This window comes from Miniopterus schreibersii (genome assembly GCF_964146895.1).
Source record: "Miniopterus schreibersii genome assembly, chromosome: 10".
Classification (NCBI taxonomy): domain Eukaryota; kingdom Metazoa; phylum Chordata; class Mammalia; order Chiroptera; family Miniopteridae; genus Miniopterus; species Miniopterus schreibersii.
In genome coordinates this window covers 11,947,775-11,966,242 of record NC_138110.1, presented here as the reverse complement: position 1 = coordinate 11,966,242, position 18,468 = coordinate 11,947,775, and the positions used below count along the sequence as shown (strand labels likewise).

Genomic DNA, 18,468 nt, shown 5'->3' with positions numbered 1-18,468 from the left:
AACTGTTATAGTCACTCCAATTAGTTGCATGACCCTGTTGGATTTTTGCAGAAGCATTTGGCATAACAAATTGTTTTTCCTCCACTCTAGAGTTACAGCACACCATAATCCATAAGAAACACACCGGGAAGAGTCCCACTGTGAAGTAGGTATCTAATTCGTAAAAGGAGAGATGTGTGTGTATTTTAAATCAGTGTCTCATATACTTTAATTACTGATAAAGAGTTGGCTAATATTCTACCATTTTACTATTTGCTTGTTATTTATTGTACATTTTCTGTGTTTTGTTTTCTCTCCCTGCTTTTGGGTGATTTTTTATTCTTTTTTATTAGCCTTGATAGTTATACATTGTTTTTTGTTATTCTAGTCGTTACCCTGGAAATTATATTGTACATCTTTGACCTATTAAAGTGTGATATTGCCCGGCCGGGCGTGGCTCAGCAGTTGAGTTTCGACCTAGGATCCGGGCGATCGGGGTTCGATTCCCGGTCAGGGCACATGCCCGGGTTGCGGGCTTGATCAATGACTCTCTCATCATTGATGTTTCTATCTCTCTCTCTCCCTCCCCTTTCCTCTCTCTGAAATCAATAAAGATATATTTAAAAATAAATAAATAGTGATATTAATTGTCCTTGTGCCACTTACCATGTGAGGATCTTCAGTTACCTCACGTATCTCCTCACAACTTACAAACTGTAGCAGTCATGCATTTTAATTCTGTCTATATTTTAAACCTCGTGAAACCTTTTTTTATTAATTTAGCATTGACCATTCCATTGTTTTTCATTCCTTCCTGTGTTTTTCGGGGTATCCATCTATGATTGTTTTCCATCTAACTGAAGAACCCTCAAGTACTTCTGTAGTCATATCTGCCAGTGATGAAATTACTTTGTTTTTATCTGTAAAAAATATTTATTTTGCCCTCATCTTTAGAGGACATTTTTCCTGGGTATAAGATTCTAGGTTCGCAATTATTTCTGTTAGCGCTTTGAAACTATATGGGCATACCTTGTTTTATTGCACTTCACAGATACTCTGTCTTTTACAAATTGAAGGTAAGACCCTTCATCTGCATAAAGATTACAGCCTGCAGAAGGCTCAGATTGTGGTTAGCATTTTTTAGCAATAAACTATTTTTTAATTAAGGGATGTTCATTGTGTTTCTAGACATAATGCTATTGCACACTTAATAGACTACAGTACAGTATAAACATAACTTTGATATGCACTGGGAAATCAGAAAATTTGTGTGATACTCTTTATGGCTGTGGTCTGGAATCGAGCCCACAGTATTTCCAAGGTATGCCTTTAGTTTTACTGTCTTCCAGTCTAATGCCTTTGATCCCTTGCATCATATCTTCTCAGCTCAGCCCTGATTTCTGCTGCAGATCACATAAAGTCGTTTATGTGATTTCTGACTCTCCTCACATTACAACTCTTCCACGGGAAGCCCATGCCACAAGAGTTTCACCTTCTGCCTCAGGGCCTTTGCTGATTCTATGGGCCTACTTGGCCCTCAACAAGCATAGTCTAGAAGTGCAAGTTAGTTTGCCTTGTGGTGAGGGGGTCAGTCCTCAAGCTTCCTGTCCTTTGGGTAGATCACTTGAGGAGGTCGCAGCTGGTTTGAGCCACTGTTGCTTATTGAAGCACCCTCAGTAATGGACCCTCACATTGGTTTAGTCTTCTCTCCTATTTCATTCTCCCCATTCCTTGCTCCTGTTTCCTGGGGTCACCTCCCAAATCAACTATGACATTCCAGATTCTGCTTTTAGGGGGAACTCAAACTTAAGATAGCTGACATCCATTGTTTAATCTTGTATTGCTCTTTGGAAGTTAATGTGCTTTTCAAACTTTTACTTCTTTTTAAGATTTTCTCATTGTCTGGTTTTCAGCAGTTTTCCTACAATATGTCTGTAGCTTTCTTTGAATGAATTCTGCTTCTTCAGTCTGAAGCTTGATACCTTTTGGTTTTAGAGAAGTCCAAGCTGTTAATCTCGTCAGATATTACTTCTTCCCTATTCTCTTGTTCCCTCTTTTTAAAAAAAATATATCTTTATTGATTTCAGAGAGAGGAAAGGAGAGGGAGAGAGAGAGAGAGAAACATCAATGATGAGAGAGTCATTGATCGAGCCCGCAACCGGGGCATGTTCCCTGACCGGGAATCAAACCCCGATCGCCTGGATCCTAGGTCGACGCTCAATCGCTAAGCCATGCCCGGCTGGGCTCTTGTTCCCTCTTTTAAGATTCGGAGTACTTATGTTAGACTCCTCACCATGTTCCCCATCTCTTGAACATTTTTTTTGCATTTTCTGTATTTTTTTTCTCTCAGTGTTCCAGTCTACTTTCTTCTGACCTTATTTACTATTCACTGATTTTTTTTTCATTTGTTTCTATCCATTGCATATTTAACTTTATTTCATTTTATAGTTCTAGAATTTAAATTTGGATCTTTTTTGTATTTTTCACTATTCTTCCAAAACCCTCCATCTTGTTAAGCACTATTATTTACACATCCACACACAGTAACTTCATTCTCAGGATTCTGTTTGCGTCTGGTTCTATAGTCTGTTTCTTTTTCAGTTACATTGTTTGTCCCTTCATATGCCTTAGACATCCACAGTGCTTAGTGGTTCTCTCAAGATTGGGGTTACACTCTGACTATAAGTGGTGCAGGATGACCATTGCATAGTCTAAAGACAGAATGTGCATCTGTTATCAGTTTCCTTAGAGGCAGAGATTAATTATTAAACAGATAAGATGGCTGTATAGTGGTTTATTCTCATAGTATATATACGTTTTTCCTTTAGTGTATTCTATATATACTAAAGAAAGGGTTACTGTAGCTTCTTCATTATATGATACAGTAGATTAGATGATTGAGGACAGATTTTCATACTTGTATAAACTTGCCTTTTAATAGCACCATTGGTACAAGTTGTTCTCCATTGGATGGGCTCTGTGTGCAGTATTCTGAACAGAATGGCATTGTGAACTGGAGGAACCAAAGCTGCACCACCATTCAGCACCCTGAGCACTGTGTGGCCTTAGCTGACCAGGTATTTGGGACCTTTGCTTTGTCTTCCTGCCATATTGTTAAAGCATTGCTATTTGGTAAGAGCCGAGTTCTATAAGCATTATTATGTCAGGTAGTATATCTGGTAAGGGCTGAAGGAATGTTTGTTAGACTTTAAATTTAGTTGGTTTATATGATCTAAGCTGTTCTGAGACCTGAAAAAGTTTTAGATTACTTTTATTGTTCAAAAAATTAGTACATTTTAATATGATGCCTAAAACGTTAATTCTAACTAGGGATACATTAAATTGTTATGTCAGTTTTTTGCTTTTGAAAGAATTATTCACATTTCTGTCATTAGATTGCTACTGGTGATGTGAATTTTGAAACTGACCTTCCCTCATGAGTAGTTGGGCCAGTTTACTGGCCCTCTTGAGTGTAATTAGGACATCCCTGCTTCCTTAGGGATTGGTGGCATTGGAAAGCACAGTGCTCTCAAATGTGTTCAGGTAATTTGGCACCACAGATACAGGGGGAGTGGTTGCTGGTGCAGCCATAGAGAGAACCACTTTCTAGAGCATAGATTTGTTAACCTGATTTTTATTTCTGGACAACACTCAGATCCAAACTTTAACCTTTACTGGAGTGTGTTTTTATGAGCTTAAGCATTAAAGCATATTTTGAGAAGTTGTATGTTATCTTAGCCATACTTATTTAATGGCCCATTTTCAGAGTACATCGTTTATACTTGTCTACCTCCACTTCGGTACCTGTGCACCTTTTCTTGTTACAGTTGACAAAGTCATGTGTTGCAGTTTTCTCAACCTGAACTTTAAGAAAACACTAGTAAACCTATAGCAAGTACCAATTACGTGATTGTTTTATGTGGTCAGAAGGAAGAATACAGGTCCACTTTAAAAGCAAAATACTAAATAGATATTTTTCTCATGATTAATAATAATAAATACTTGTCAGGGAATATAAAAATTTTAGTGGTTCTGGTAGGTAACTTCAAAAATAGGTTGAAAATCAATTTATTAGAATATACAAGTGGGACTGTGCCATTTTAATGCTGACGTCAGAATAAGAGGATACCTGCAGAACTGAGGGTTAGCTTAGTGTTTAATTTCTTTTTATTCTCTCCACAGCATTCCACTGAAAAGCGAAGCTTATCTTCAATAAATAAGAAGAAAGGAAAGCCACAGATAGAAAAGTAGGTTCAATTCAGTGTCTCCAGTAATAGAAGTTGGTAAGAAAGGGCAACGTATAGCATTTGATTATGGGCATGTTTAGTTTATGTAGTATACATAGTATTTCGCCATTAGTTTACTTTATATTTTTATTTCTGGGCTTAATTTTTTTTGTTCAAAATAATCAATATATGCAAGCAATAAAAATGAAGCTGTTGCCAGGTATTATGTTCAGTTTGGAGGGGCAAAGCTCTCAGAACTGTACGCTAAATCCTGCTTTTAGATTATACCTTACTAAATTTTTTTTTCATTATAAATATTTTTTGAGGGGAATTTTAGTAATACTACTGTACTTAATGTGTTCTCTGCAGAACCTTATAAAAAATGTTGGCAACTTGTATACTTTTGATTTAGGGAGAAAATTAAGAAAACTGACAACAGATTGAATAGTAGAATGAATGGTATTAGACTCTCCACTCCTCAGCATGCCCAGGGTGGTTCTGTGAAAGGTAAGAATGCTTGTTCTTATTTCAAATACCTATCACCAAAATGTATTTGGTATGATACCTTTTATAGTAGGTATTGTTATGTCAAATCCTGATTTGCTTTTATCCTGTGTTGATGTGAACAGCAATGTCTGACTTAAACAGTTCTGAAGTATTATTGGAGTTAATGTAGGAAATGCGATTCAACTGTGGAGTTGGCTACAGTTCTGCTGACCCGGCTCTTCTCTCCTCTGGTGCCAGCAGCCTCCTCGCCTGTTTCCTTCTCAAGCTGGTCCCTGCTCCAGAGGAGTGGTCCAGGGGACCTGGCAGGTCTTTCCCACCATCATGGAAATCGGGACCCATTCTTATAGGAAGTCACTTTTTAGAATCTTGTTGACTTTTTCATGTTTAATGACTGTCCTCTAGACAGTCGTGTCTAGACTGTCCTCTAGAGTTTTATGGGGCTTTAGGAGAATTCAGACCCTCAGATTCTTGTTGTACTAGATTTTTGTGGTTTCCTTTTACCTACCATTATTTTAAGGTCCCTTTATTTTTAGGTGAAAGGTTTTGTGTTCATTTGACTGAGAAATGTCCCTTTTGCTGGTTCATTGATAACTTTTCTGTGTTATGTTGACCTTTCAAAAAGGACAAGCTCACATATCACTAGGAGAATGTTTTGTTCACTTGTGTACCTAACACATTTGTTGACTGATACCATAAATAAGGATTTAAAATTTAGGTTTTATTCAAATGTTACTACATTAAGTTATGATGCAACATAAATAACCAGAATATTTTTTAATGGAGTATTCTTTTAACCAGATATTTGTTTAAAGATTGAATATTGATAAAGGAAATGTGGTTAATTTTGACTATAAAATCATTGGACCAACTCACTGAATGAATTAACTGAGCTGTCTTTAGAGGAAAAATGATATGGAGGGAAAAACATGTTGTTTAGGAGTATATTGTAACACTTTCATGTTTCCTGTGGTGATGGCAGCTAAAAAAAGGAGGGAAAAGCTGAAATAAGACAAAAGGTCTCTGCCAGTGGGTAACTGGAAATAGCTTCTGCTCAGTCTCCCTGTGTCTGTGCTTTCCTCCAAGTTCATTGTGTACACTGCCGCCGTATTGTCTTCTAAGGCACATACGATAAATCAGGCCATTCTCCAATTGAAATTCCTGTCAAATACAGGGTGGACCAAAGGCGGTTTACAGTTATAATACAAATACATAATAAAATCACTAATATATAGTAATAATATAAGAATAAACTCACTTTTTCACAACTGTAAACCTACTTTTGCCATCCCTGCATATGCCACACACACAGGATCACTCTCTCGTCTCTCACATAATTTGGGAACTAGTGCTCACCCAAGAAGTTTGTAACACTTCTTTCCTTTTTAGCTTCATATTTTCAGAAGAGAAATGCATGGACTTTGATCTCAGACAGATGTGGGTTTGAATCTTGTACTCCACCAGTTCTTTAAATGTGTGGCCTCTCTGAAGCCTTGGTTTTCTCACTTGTAAAACAGGAATAATACGTACCTCACGGGATTGTAAAACTTGAATGTGACAGCATATGAAAGCATTTAGCTAGCACTAAGCACATAGGTGTTCGATAATTTAGTTCCTTTTCACTATCCTGTTAGAAGAAAACATATGCTGTAAAGTTTATTAAGAACTTTTTAGTAATGTCTCAAGCTCCAATTTCTTTCTCTGATTTCAAATATTATGAAAGTACAACCTCAGGATGTTTGATTAAGATAAACCTTAACTTACTCTGTCTGTTTTATCTTGTATATACATGTCATGGATTCATATATACTTACATTTCTAGAGCATGATTATAAGTAAAATATACTTTGTACAACTTGTCTCATTGATATGTTTACTGTCTCCAACTTAGGAAAAAACCCTCTGTTAATTTCTCTTTAAAATATTGAGGTATCAAGGGATTATCTTTGGCATTCAGTAAACTCAAGAGATATTTGTGATTTCTTTTTTTTATGGAATAATCATGCATGTCATAAAATGGAGATACTATATTAAAACTGAAAATATTGAGTCCTGATTTGTATGTTGTTCAAATTTTTAAATAACTCAATCTAGTTTAAGATAAGTATTATTTATTTTTAATTTAAAAATTTAACTTCTGTTTTGAGTAATAATCCATCCATGTAGTTCAAAATTCTAAGAGTACAAAAAGGAACAAAATAATCCCTCACTGTCCCCCTCTATGTTGCTGCCTCCCCAAAAGCTCTCAGTGCTGGTCATCATTGGTATTCTTGTCAGTGCATTTATTTTAAAACTCCATGCTTTAACTCTCTCTGCTGTCGAGATGTATTAGATTTACCTCTCTACGCTATAAGAACTCTGTTCCAGTAGTGAATCACCTGTGTTTCTTCCACTCTGCTTTTGTGTTGCTGATTGTGGCACCAAAAAGTTTGGGGGGGGGGGAGGATGAAGTAGTTGACTTCTCAATTTCTTTTAAAAGGTTTTGGTGATTTAAAGATCTATGACTTCCTTTAATTGTGGTTCTGATGTACCTGAACAGTTAAGTCTTAACTAATTTCTGTTTGTTCATAAATACTGATAACCAGGATTTTTATTGTTAGAATGTAAGTTTTTGCTTTTGTCTTCTTGCATGATCTTTTACCCTGTGAGACACAATAACATTTTGGCATTTTATTATTCAGAAGGAATTAGCAATATTTAATGACTTTATTGTTATTCAATATTCATCCACCATTATGATGGGGCTAGGCTAGGTCATCTTAAACAATCTTAACAGTTACAGATTTACTCCCTTCAAAAGATACAGATTAGTCAACTAACTTGGTCATCACAAACCATCTTTTCTCTAAGACATATTTTGTCCAAGTGATTAATAGTTAATACCTTTCATTGGTTTTACCAAGTTGCCATAGTTCTAAAGATCCCTCTGGAATCCCTTTTATGGGAATTTATACACAAAACTATACACTAAGCAAGTTGATTGCTTGCTGCAGACTAGAAACTGTACTAGTTATTGGATTTACAGAAATAAATAGGGCAGTACCCTAAGTTAGAGCCAGTGCAGGAATGTCCAGTACTAGGTATACCAATAATCTCTCCTCTGTGCTCAAAAGAGATGTAGCTAATTGATCATGACAGGTTTTGCATTTCACCCCTAACACCACCTATGTGTCACCTTGGCTTTCGGGTAGAACTCAAAAGAGCTACTCAGTCCACTAGTAGGACTTTACTGTTTTTGAATACTCAGGCATAGTAATTTTAACTGAATGGGCATTTTTGGCAGTCATTTCTATTCTTGAGGTCTTTTAAAGAATGAATGTCCAACAAGTTCTGAGAAGTTTAACTATGTAGACTTCGAAAGTGGCCCAACATGCTGTTATTGGACAGACCCTACAAAGAACCTTAACTCTGATTTTTTTTAAGTCAATAAGATTGACTTTTTCCTCTGCCTTTGTTGTTTTAAGAATGTATTTATAAATTATTTTCAATTAAAATTGTGATTTAATAATGAATTTTTACCTAGATCAGAAACCAGCTTTTTAGGTAATTGTAGAAAAACTGAAAGAAAAAAAAACCACAGGTGTAACTAATTTCTACTGGTTCAATTCAGAATTTAACTTAACTACTTAACATGATTTTTTAAAATAGAATTATTATTTTTAGATGCGAATTTGGACATTGGATCTGGACATGACACATGTGGAGAAACATCTTCAGAGAGTTACAGTTCTCCCTCTAGCCCACGACATGATGGAAGAGAGAGTTTTGAAAGTGAAGAAGAAAAAGACAGAGGTTTGCTCTTTGGAGTGAACATGGGGGTAGTGGAGGGAAATACGTGTTGTCTCTTAAAACCAGTCAAACATAAGTATTTTTATGTTCTCATAAATGTCATTGATTTTTAATTTAATTGATATAAAGAGTGTATAGACCATTGACTTAGCAGGTCTTGGCAATGTTGATTTTTTTTTAAACATTTCACTGCATATGAAATTAAATAGAAGACAGTCATAACAAAATGTAGAGTTAGTGTAGAAAGATTGAAAATTTATATGCTATTAGATGCACATATATTTATAATTTTTGTCTTCCTGATGGATTTACACTTTTATCATTATAAAATATCCTCCTTTGTCTCCAGTAACAATTTTTGTCTTAATTTTTATCTGAAAGCGATATAGCCACTTTAACTCTCTTTTGGGTATTATTTACAGGGTACCTCTTTTTCTGTTCTTTTACTTTTAAACCTATTTGTGTCTTTGAATCTCAAGTGTATTTCTTATAGATAGCATTCAGTTGGGTTATGGTTTTTTAGCCATTCTGCCCATCTCTGTCATTTGATTGGAGTGTTTAATCTATTTAAATTTACTGTCGTAATTGATGTTAGGATTTACATCTTTTGGTACTTGTGTTTTGTATGTATTATATCTTCAATTCCTCCTTAAACAGATGCTCACATTTGGCCAGAAATGAGAGTTTAGGGACTTCTTAGGTCTTTCCTGGGCATGCATACGGCCCTAGACAATGAGTGTGGCATGGTCTTCTAGAGTCCCAAGAATATATCCAAAGCTTTTCAAAGCTCCCTGTGGACATCTCATTCTCCAGTGTTTCCTTTTAAGTTTTTTGGTCAGCCTTTTGTTAGCCCTAACTGGTAATGCTGCCTCAGGCAGCCAAGTTGTTACACAGTTGATGCTGATTGATTGTGACCAGTGCCCTATGGGTAAAAGGCTTTTAATATAGAGTGAATTGAAGCTACCACACAGTCAAATAGTGACAGTTTTTTGGGAATGGCTTTTAAAGAGCTCCAAACCCATGCTTCTTCTAGTGGTTGCTAGGCTGCTGGTTTTCATAGCTAGTGTAGTTGCAAGACTGTTAGTTTATAGGGCTACTTCAGGGCTGGAGAAAGTGAGATAGAATTAGGCAAGGTAATGCCACAGTACATGGAATTCCTGAGATTTAGCTGTTTTTCTTGAATAAACACTCCTCAGGCTACTGCAAGTCGTTAGTTAACCTCCAGAGTTCTGAAAAATTTGACTTTGACAGTTTTTGCCAGGATTCTTGTTGCTTTTAAGGAGTGAAGTATCAGAAGTCCTTACTTTGCTATTCCAGAAGTGAGATGTCAAAAATGTGTAAGTTGAATGAGGATATCATTTTCGACATCTGATTGACATCTGATTGGTGACATCTTGGTTATAAGGTGAACTATGCTGGTGGGAAGTAATAGATGATTTATCTTGGACCACCTGAAGATCTATAGAGATCCTTAGACCACAGTGTTTCAGCCACGTGTGGCGTCCCTTGGGCAGTTCACAGCTCTCTGAGACCCTAGTTTCTGTGTTACGGTATTTGGTCATATCTCAGAAACAGTGACAATTGCTCTGCTATATCACATACAATTAAAGCCACTCTTTGCAGTTATTTTTGAGTCACATGCAGTGACTCTACTCCCCCAGTTTTACCAGCCTGCGGCAATACCACATTTCTAGTCTGCAGAGTACATCTGTACTCTTGGGTTACTTCACGCTGTCATCTGTAGGGTGAGCTGGTGGGCCAGTGTAGAGGAACTTGCCCTTTTTTGGATAGGCTGTTATCAGTGACTAAATGAGCCTTCTCTAAATGAAAACTCATTTAGGACTCTCTAAAACCAGCAGGTGGTGAATATCCACTGTGATATTTTGTAAAAAAAGCTTTAATTTTAAGTGCATGAAAAGGTTGCTTTGAAAAGCATGGGACTTTGTTGTTGCCTTATTGTTCCTAATGGGGTATTGTTTTGAGACTTTATACTCTTTCAAAGTCAACACACAAAAAAGGAGGAGGCCTACCTCTAAATAGCTAGATGAGTCCTTCCAATGCCTAGAAAATCATTTGGGACCATTTAAAATCATGGGGCTGTTTGCTGCAACTTAAGGAGATTTAGGTGCACCCTCCCTCTCTGGAGCCTTTCCACCCCCCTCCTCACCCCAGGCTCCTTACCTTTGCCTGTAACTCTCCTGTGCTCCAAGGGCCCTTCCCTTGTTTCTGTAACTTGTTTTCTGGGCCTACGCAGTCCAGCTGGCTCACTTCTACTACCTCTGTAACTTTCAAAATAAACTTCCTCTTATAATCTGAAAAAAAAATTTAAACAAAGCCCAGTTTATATAAAAATTTAATTGGCCGTCTGAAAAACGTTGCAGCGTTTTTGTGGACTTCAGGGTTTATCTTTAACTCTGTACTCATAATGATGGTACAGATTTAGATATAATGCCTTAAGTAAGTGATTACTTTTTGGGTACTTTTTGTTTTGTAAAATTTAGCAATAACCACCTCAGTTATTAAGGGGAGTTTATGCTAGAACCATTTACTTATAAATTGAACCTCTTCCCTCTGATGTAAATTATAATAGTTAAATTAATATAATACCATGATGTTCTGTCACTGAGTAAGTTCTCTTTAATCTTTTTCCAGGAAGACTTGTATGATTTGTTTCTAGTTTCCTGCTTTTAAAAAATTTTAACATCTTAGCTAACTATAACTAGTTTTTACCTTAATAAATATAAACCTTTAAGTATTGCAATTCTGCTTATATATGAGCAGAGAGATGCTAATTGCATGGTCTCTGTACATATTATTGCAGTGCCTGGGTTTATCATATTTAAACATTGTGAATTAGATTTCATCTTTTCCCCCTTTATACCAAAAGTCAGGAAATCCAGGGGAAGTCTGGATTGAAGTCTGTTTACAAGCATAAGAATGCTGCAGTAATAAAAACAAACGCAGTTTAATTTTGTCTCCGCCTCTCTCATTTTGCTTTGGGAGACAACAGTGCTCTCGTACCTGCCCTGCTTCCTCTGTGCCAGCACATTTGTTTTATGATTGTGACAGAAGATTTAAATGTTTGTTCCCCCACTGAAATAGTTAAAAGTCAGAATATTTATTGCATTCTGAAAAAACTCCCATTCCCTACCTCTAGATATTTGAGTTAAGTACAGTCTTAATTGAGCTCTTTTAAATTATATAATTTATGTGAGACAAATAGGAAGACCTTGGGTTTGACAGCACAGAATATAAATCAGGTGAATTGCCTAAAATTGATTAAAATTAAAAATACTTGATCCTTTTTTCAGTAATAAGGTCATATTAAATAAATCTCTGTATTTTATACTGTGCTTCATTCAGTCTCTAATTAACCTTTTATTCTCTCTCCATTGATTTTTTTTAAATTAAAGACTTTATTTTTTTTAGAGCAGTTTTAGGTTTACCATAAAAATGAAAGTACAGAGATTTCCTGTGTTACCCCTTTTCCTCCCACACATGTATGACCTCCCCCATTTTCAAAATAACTCACTAGAATAGTGCATTCACTGATTTGTTTATTTTTACCAAGGATGAACCTACACGGATGCATTATTATCACCCAAAGTCCTTAGTTTACCTGAGAGTTCACTCTTTCTGTTGTTGTTGTTAATCCTCACCTGAGGATATTTTTTCCATTGAATTTTAGAGAGCAAGGGAGGGAGGGAAGGGGGGGAGAGAGACAGAGACAGAGACATTGATTGGTTGCCTCCCGTGTGTGCCCTGACCAGGCTAGGGATCAAACCTGGAATCCAGGCTCGTGCCCTTGATGACCCAAGTCGAGCTCACGACCCTTCCACCTTTCGGTGCTACACCCACCAGGGCTGAAAGTTCCCCCTTGGTGGCATACTTTCAATGGCTTTGGACAAATGATTAATGACATGGTCTATCATAATGATAATATTGTAATATAATATCACAGAGTGTTTTTGCTGCCTAATAATCCCTGTGCTCCTCTTAGTCATCTCTCCCCCATTTTACACCCCTAGCAACCACTGATCTTTTTGTTGTCTCATAGTTTTGCCTTTTCCAGAATCTCCTTATTTTTTTAAATAAAATCTAGAAATCCAAAAATTAAAAGAGGGCCAGCTTGGTAGGTAGGAAGCTGAAGGGACACATTTCCTCCAGTTCCAAATTTCAGAGCTCATTTTGAGTAGTTTGAAAACTTGTTTCCAGCAGGAGAGACTGGAGCTAACATTTGTGTTAACATGTATTTATATTTGTTTCCCTCAGACACAGACAGCAATTCCGACGACTCTGGGAATCCATCTGCAACCAGGTTCACAAGTTATGGCTCTGTCAACCAGACTGTCACTGTCCAGCCACCTGTAGAAATGGCTTCCTTAGGAAACGACAGCGGAAGCCTTTTAGATGATCCCTTACACTCGCCCAAGTATCAGCATATTTCTTTTATGCCAACTTTACACTGTGTCATGCACCACGGTGCCCAGAAGTCTGAAGTGGTGGTTCCTCCCTCCAAATCTGCTGACGGCAAAACAATAGGCATGCTTGTTCCAGGTCCTGTTGCTATTTCTGCCATAAGGGAGTCTAGCAGTGCAACTCCTGTTGGGATACTAGGGCCGGCGGCTTCTGCTGGGGAATCAGAAAAACACCTGGAACTGCTGGCTTCCTCTTTGCCTCTTCCATCAGCGTTCCTTCCCCATAGCGGTACTCCTGCTTTGCACCTAACGATTCAGAGGCTAAAGCTGCCCCCACCACAGGGGTCTTCAGAGAGCTGCACACTGAACGTCCCGCAGCAGCCGGCTGGGAGTCTGAGCATCGGATCACCAAACACAGCCTTCATTCCTGTCCACAACCCAGGCAGTTTCCCAGGATCTGCTGGTGCTGCCACGGACCCCATCACCAAATCTGCATCCCAAGTGGTAGGACTCAATCAAATGGTGCCTCAAATTGAGGGAAACACAGGGACAGTCCCTCAGCCTACCAATGTGAAGGTAGTTCTTTCAGCAGCTGGCCTCTCAGCCCCACAGCCACCAGCGCCCTATACCTTACCAGGCTCTCCCCTCGCTGCCGGTGTGCTGCCCAGCCAGAATTCCAGTGTGCTCAGCACAGCGGCGACATCCACCCAGGCCGCGGGGGCCGGTCTGAGTCAGGCCCAGGCTACAGTCCCTCCTGCGGTTCCTACCCACACCCCAGGCCCCGCTCCCAGCCCGAGCCCTGCTCTGACACACAGTACTGCACAGAGCGACAGCAACTCTTATATCAGTGCTGCAGGAAACACGAACACTAATGGGACAGTGCTGCCGCCACAGCAGGTGGGCTCAGGTCCATGTGGTTCTTGTGGGCGAAGGTGCAGCTGTGGGACCAATGGAAACCTCCAGCTAAATAGTTACTATTATCCTAACCCAATGCCCGGACCTGTGTACCGACTCCCTTTCTTCCCTCTGCCATCCCTCTGCAATGGCAGCTACCTCAGCCAAGCACATCAGAGCAATGGAAACCAACTCCCTTTCTTTCTGCCTCCGACTCCATATGCAAATGGACTGGTACACGACCCGGTCATGGGGAGCCAAGCCAGCTATGGCCTGCAGCAGGTGGCAGGATTTGGGAGATACTACCCTGTCTATGCAGCACCCAGTGTAGTTGCCAACACAAGCGGTTCGGGGCCTAAGAAGAATGGGAGTGTTTCATGTTACAACTGTGGTGTAAGCGGACACTTTGCACAGGAGTGTAAGCAGTCATCCATGGAGGCCAGTCAACAAGGTAATCATGAGAGCTCCCAGAGGACTTGCTTTTAGTGTGCCCATGTCTCCCCGCCTTGCTGGTCGTGGGGATTCTGTTGAAAGTCGTGTGTTTGTTTGTGGATATGACGAATTGTAAAGTGCAGACAGCAGAGCCTAGTGTAGACCCAGGTCACACAGCACCAGGAAAGTTTAGAGGAGTTCAATTTCCAAGCCAGGAAGAAACCAAAAAGGCACTTTTAAAGGAATATAATGGGAATTGGCATTACAGAATGTCAAATCTCTGGTTTGCAGCACTTTTTTTTAAAGCTACAATCGTCTTTCATAAAGTAAGCAAAATTTTAAAATATTGAACTAGGAAGTAATATAGTCATCTGCCATGTAAGATTTTTAGTTACTATTTAGTATATCTCTGCATAACCAGCTGGCCTCAGTGTATTGCCCATGCTCTTTTCCTGCCCAGCAAATATTTGAAATAAAATGCTACTGCATTTTAAGGAACAAAATATTTTAAGCACTATTTTGGGAGTAAGGGAATTTGAACTAAATTGAATATTATCACCACCAAAAATACAAGAAAATGTTCTTAAATAAGTGTAAGATACCAAATTCCACATGACCTCAAATCGTTACCTTTAACTTGCATTTGGCTTTTGTCATTGCGCCAAATATCACCCAGAAGTAGTCTTGAATTGGGAGTATGTACTTGGCATTGTTAAAGGAAGCTGGAGTTTGATAGCTTTAGGTTGAACTTAGAGCACAAACTCCATATTACTTTTAGAAAGTAATTTTATTTACCGTTTTGGAATGGAGGTAGTGCGGAAGAAGGTGCCTTCTGCTGAGCATGCCCATTTGATATCTTGTAGTAGTTTGTGATGCGTTGCTTTGTGAGCAGTGACTTAGCAGTTCTCTTTCCCGTTTTAGGCACTTACAGACTGAGATACGCACCTCCCCTCCCCCCTTCTAATGATACGTTGGACTCTGCAGACTGAACCGAGTAAAGCTTGCCTACCTAATACACTGAAGTGTGGGGAGTCATGGTGGGGTGTGGAGGGGAGGAAAGGAAAGGTATTTTGTTCGTGTTTCTTTGTCTATACATTTCTGAGATGTCTATGCAGTTGGGTTTTTCATTTCTTCTGTACTGATGTCCAAAACAAAAAAGAATGCATTGCTTTTGAGCCTCTGGTCTCCTAGTTCAACAACAGGCTTATCTGTATGATACATGTAATTTAAACATCCAAACAAACTATCAACAGGAAAATGGATGCGTGGTGGTTTTTTTTTACACTGAATCTTTGCTGTGTGCAATGTTTACTGAATCTTTAAAACTGTGTATTTGACCTTTTTTTTTTTTTACAACACTGGTGACAGTTGTATGGTTTTGAAAAAAAAGATATTTTGCTTCTTCCCCAGCTTTTCTCACTTTCATCCTAAAGTACACTTTCTCCCCACCGCCCTCCCACTTTCCCGGGGCCCACTGCAGGGGGCGGCTGGTGCGTTAGTCCACACTTCTGTAAACTGCTCAGCACATAAATTGAGAGTTAAACTGTTTCACCTTCCTCATAAGGGAGAAATCAAATTCCCCAAGTAGGGTGTATATTTGTAATAAACAGCATCACGTAAATATATGCAGCGCTTGTTGTCCAAATAAAACTTAAAATAAGTGGAAGAAGTAAAACCATATGAAACTGAAAAAATATGATATATGAAGTGGACAGAGAGCTTTTTCTTATAAACAAACAACTTTTTTTACTTCATCATACTTTTGTAGCCTGTTGCTCAGAGACATAAAGTGAACAAACTAGTGTGAATGCTGTTTTCTGTGTTTGTGTTGGCAATGGCAGTCGACAGGCTGTCTTACTTGTAGTCTACCATGTGTCCTGCGGAGACACTACCTGAGCGAAGATCTCTTTTTTCCTGCACCAACTGTTACAGTGTTACGTTGTGTTGAAATGTGTGTGGTTTATCGCAGTCTGAACAGAACTCTAGATTTCTGCAAAAGTCAGGTCTTTGTTCCCTAACCTCTCATAGCAAAGTCACTTTTATACCAGTTTACCACTGTGCTCGATTATAATGTGAAAGACTGAATTCCGAGTGTGTTAAGACGGTATTAATCATGTCAGTGTCATGTCACTAAGTTTAATGCTGCTGTTTAAAAAAAAAAAAGGTTTTTTTAAAGCCAATCTATGTACTAAATTGCTTCCAGGTAATTTTTGATTTCCTAAAGTGCACTGAGGTTATCTGGAAGATTGGGTGTGTTTGTGGGCTGCTGCATTCAACAGCAAGGAGCACCTGCCACTGCTGGTCACGGGCAAGGGGTGGGGCTTGGGTCTGTTCCTGTCCCTCGGGACAGAGCAGAAACGAAGGGTTTTTGTTCTGTGCAGCAATGTTGGTGTGCAGCAAGGAACCGCGATGTTCGGTCTGGGTTCAGAAGCCCAACAGATTGCTAGACAAGAGAAAAAACTTGAAGAAAAAGAAGCTTCATCCAATGCTTCCTAGGTAGCATTTCTATTTATAGCACCAATGTACATTTTGAAACTTTCAGGGGTGGGGATTAAAGGGGGAGGGGCGGGTGTGAAGGGGTAGATGAAAGCTTTAATTTAAAAAGAAAAAAAGTTTGAGCAAAGGCAATTATTTTGATTAATTATATTTTATTTGATCTGGGTATTTTTGGACCACATTATAAATTAATTGTTAAGCTGCAGTTGAGTTCAAGTGAGAGTTTTGATAAGCCACGTACTGACCGCGTTGTGAATCACTCACCAGTTGTACTTATGGAGCTTATTTTATGATTTAAAATACTGTACTGTACATAGGAGGTGTGCTGCCTTCTCCTTACTTGTATGTTTACCATATACTTTGATATTTGAAATGTTATGTACTGGAAAGGCCACTTATATTTCTAGAACAGATTGGATTTTATGCAACCTTTTTTCCTTGAATTAACAGCAATAAAAAAATGAAAAACAGCTTAAGAATTGTCCTTTATTACAAATTTTGTAAAAGTGAAAGCTGAGAGAACATCATAATCATAAGAAAAAAAACAATTTTTCTTTTTAAAGAATCAACCCACTATATCCCTGCAGTGTGGGCTTGTGAACCCCTGTTATTTACCACCCGGAAATTCTTTAGTTTTCCCCAAGCAACCTGACTATATAGTTGCGTGTGTGACCACTCAGAGCAGAGACCATTTCTGTGCTTGCGAACATGCACCGTGTGCTGCTGTGGTGCCTGGACAGAGTCCTTGTCACCCTGGAGCTATGTCTCTGGTTTAGGCGTTTCTCACCGAAAGTGTAGAGGACTTCATTTGCTTTCTCAAATTCATCAATATGATTTTGTTTTCCTGGAAATTCTCTCAGTACAATGCTGAATATCTTTATTTCATTGCTCGTGTCTTCTATAATCAATTTATAAGAGATTATGGGGAGGCGCTTTCCAAGGATTCCTACATCAGTCGTGTCCTCTTGCAATGGCATGACTAATGTCACTCTGCCCAGGCCCCTCAGGTTGTCCCGCAACATTCTGCACAATCACTCAGAAGGGCTCCAGCTCTCAGGGCAGATGTGATTGGAGACATCTAACGCAATTCCCCTCTGTCCCTAGTGGGTGGGGTTTGATGGCTTAAGTGCACCACCTTTTCCCTTTAGCCAGCAAGTGTGCACCCACGCGTAGCCTCCGTAACTTGCCAGCCACCTCTAGATTAGCATGCAGGTCTCCAGTGTCACTGCCTGTGTCCTTTCCCACCCCTTCCCCTCCTTCCCCACCGCACAAGGTGACCACTACCCCAAATTTTACTCTCACATTTCGTATTCTCCCTTAAATACACGGATTTTACAGAAGGGGTGTCCTGGACCTGGTCTTCTGTGACTGTCTCAACTCACCCGATTTTATAGTCCTGATGTTGCGTTCCTGAGGTTCAGCCATTTTTTACTAACGTTACACTATTCTATTGCATGAGGTGGTGGGGCTATAAATATAAACACCCCAAGATGTGCTGTGCCTCTTCCCAAGAGGTTTGCACTCACACCAGCGGCATACAGGTCCCTCAGCCCATCTCCGGACACCCTCCTGAAATGATGGTGGTGACAGTGCCTGGAAGGTTGGAAGTGGGGACACAGCACGACCTGGACACATTTGTGTCAGGCTCTGTGGAGCAGGTGAGTGTGCAGAGCGACAGTACAGGCAAGTTTTGGGGGGGCCCGGTGTTGGGGAAGGGACTGCACTCTGGG

At 39.2% G+C, this 18,468-nt stretch overlaps 1 protein-coding gene across 2 annotated transcripts in view; it reads left to right on the top strand.

Annotated features, from left to right (window-relative positions):
* Positions 1 to 17,208, top strand: part of ZCCHC2 (zinc finger CCHC-type containing 2) — a 50,858-nt gene extending 33,650 nt beyond the window's left edge. The window contains exons 8-14 of one of the 2 annotated variants that reach the window (XM_081150360.1): positions 91 to 145; positions 2,921 to 3,056; positions 4,162 to 4,226; positions 4,618 to 4,712; positions 8,373 to 8,501; positions 12,771 to 14,261; positions 15,164 to 17,208. In XM_081150360.1, the coding sequence (XP_081006486.1) occupies positions 91 to 145; positions 2,921 to 3,056; positions 4,162 to 4,226; positions 4,618 to 4,712; positions 8,373 to 8,501; positions 12,771 to 14,261; positions 15,164 to 15,231 (2,039 nt within the window). In that variant the 3' untranslated portion in view covers positions 15,232 to 17,208. The remainder of the gene's footprint in view (positions 1 to 90; positions 146 to 2,920; positions 3,057 to 4,161; positions 4,227 to 4,617; positions 4,713 to 8,372; positions 8,502 to 12,770; positions 14,262 to 15,163) is intronic. The other variant, XM_081150361.1, reaches the window with a different exon arrangement.
* The last annotated feature ends 1,260 nt before the right edge of the window (positions 17,209 to 18,468 follow it).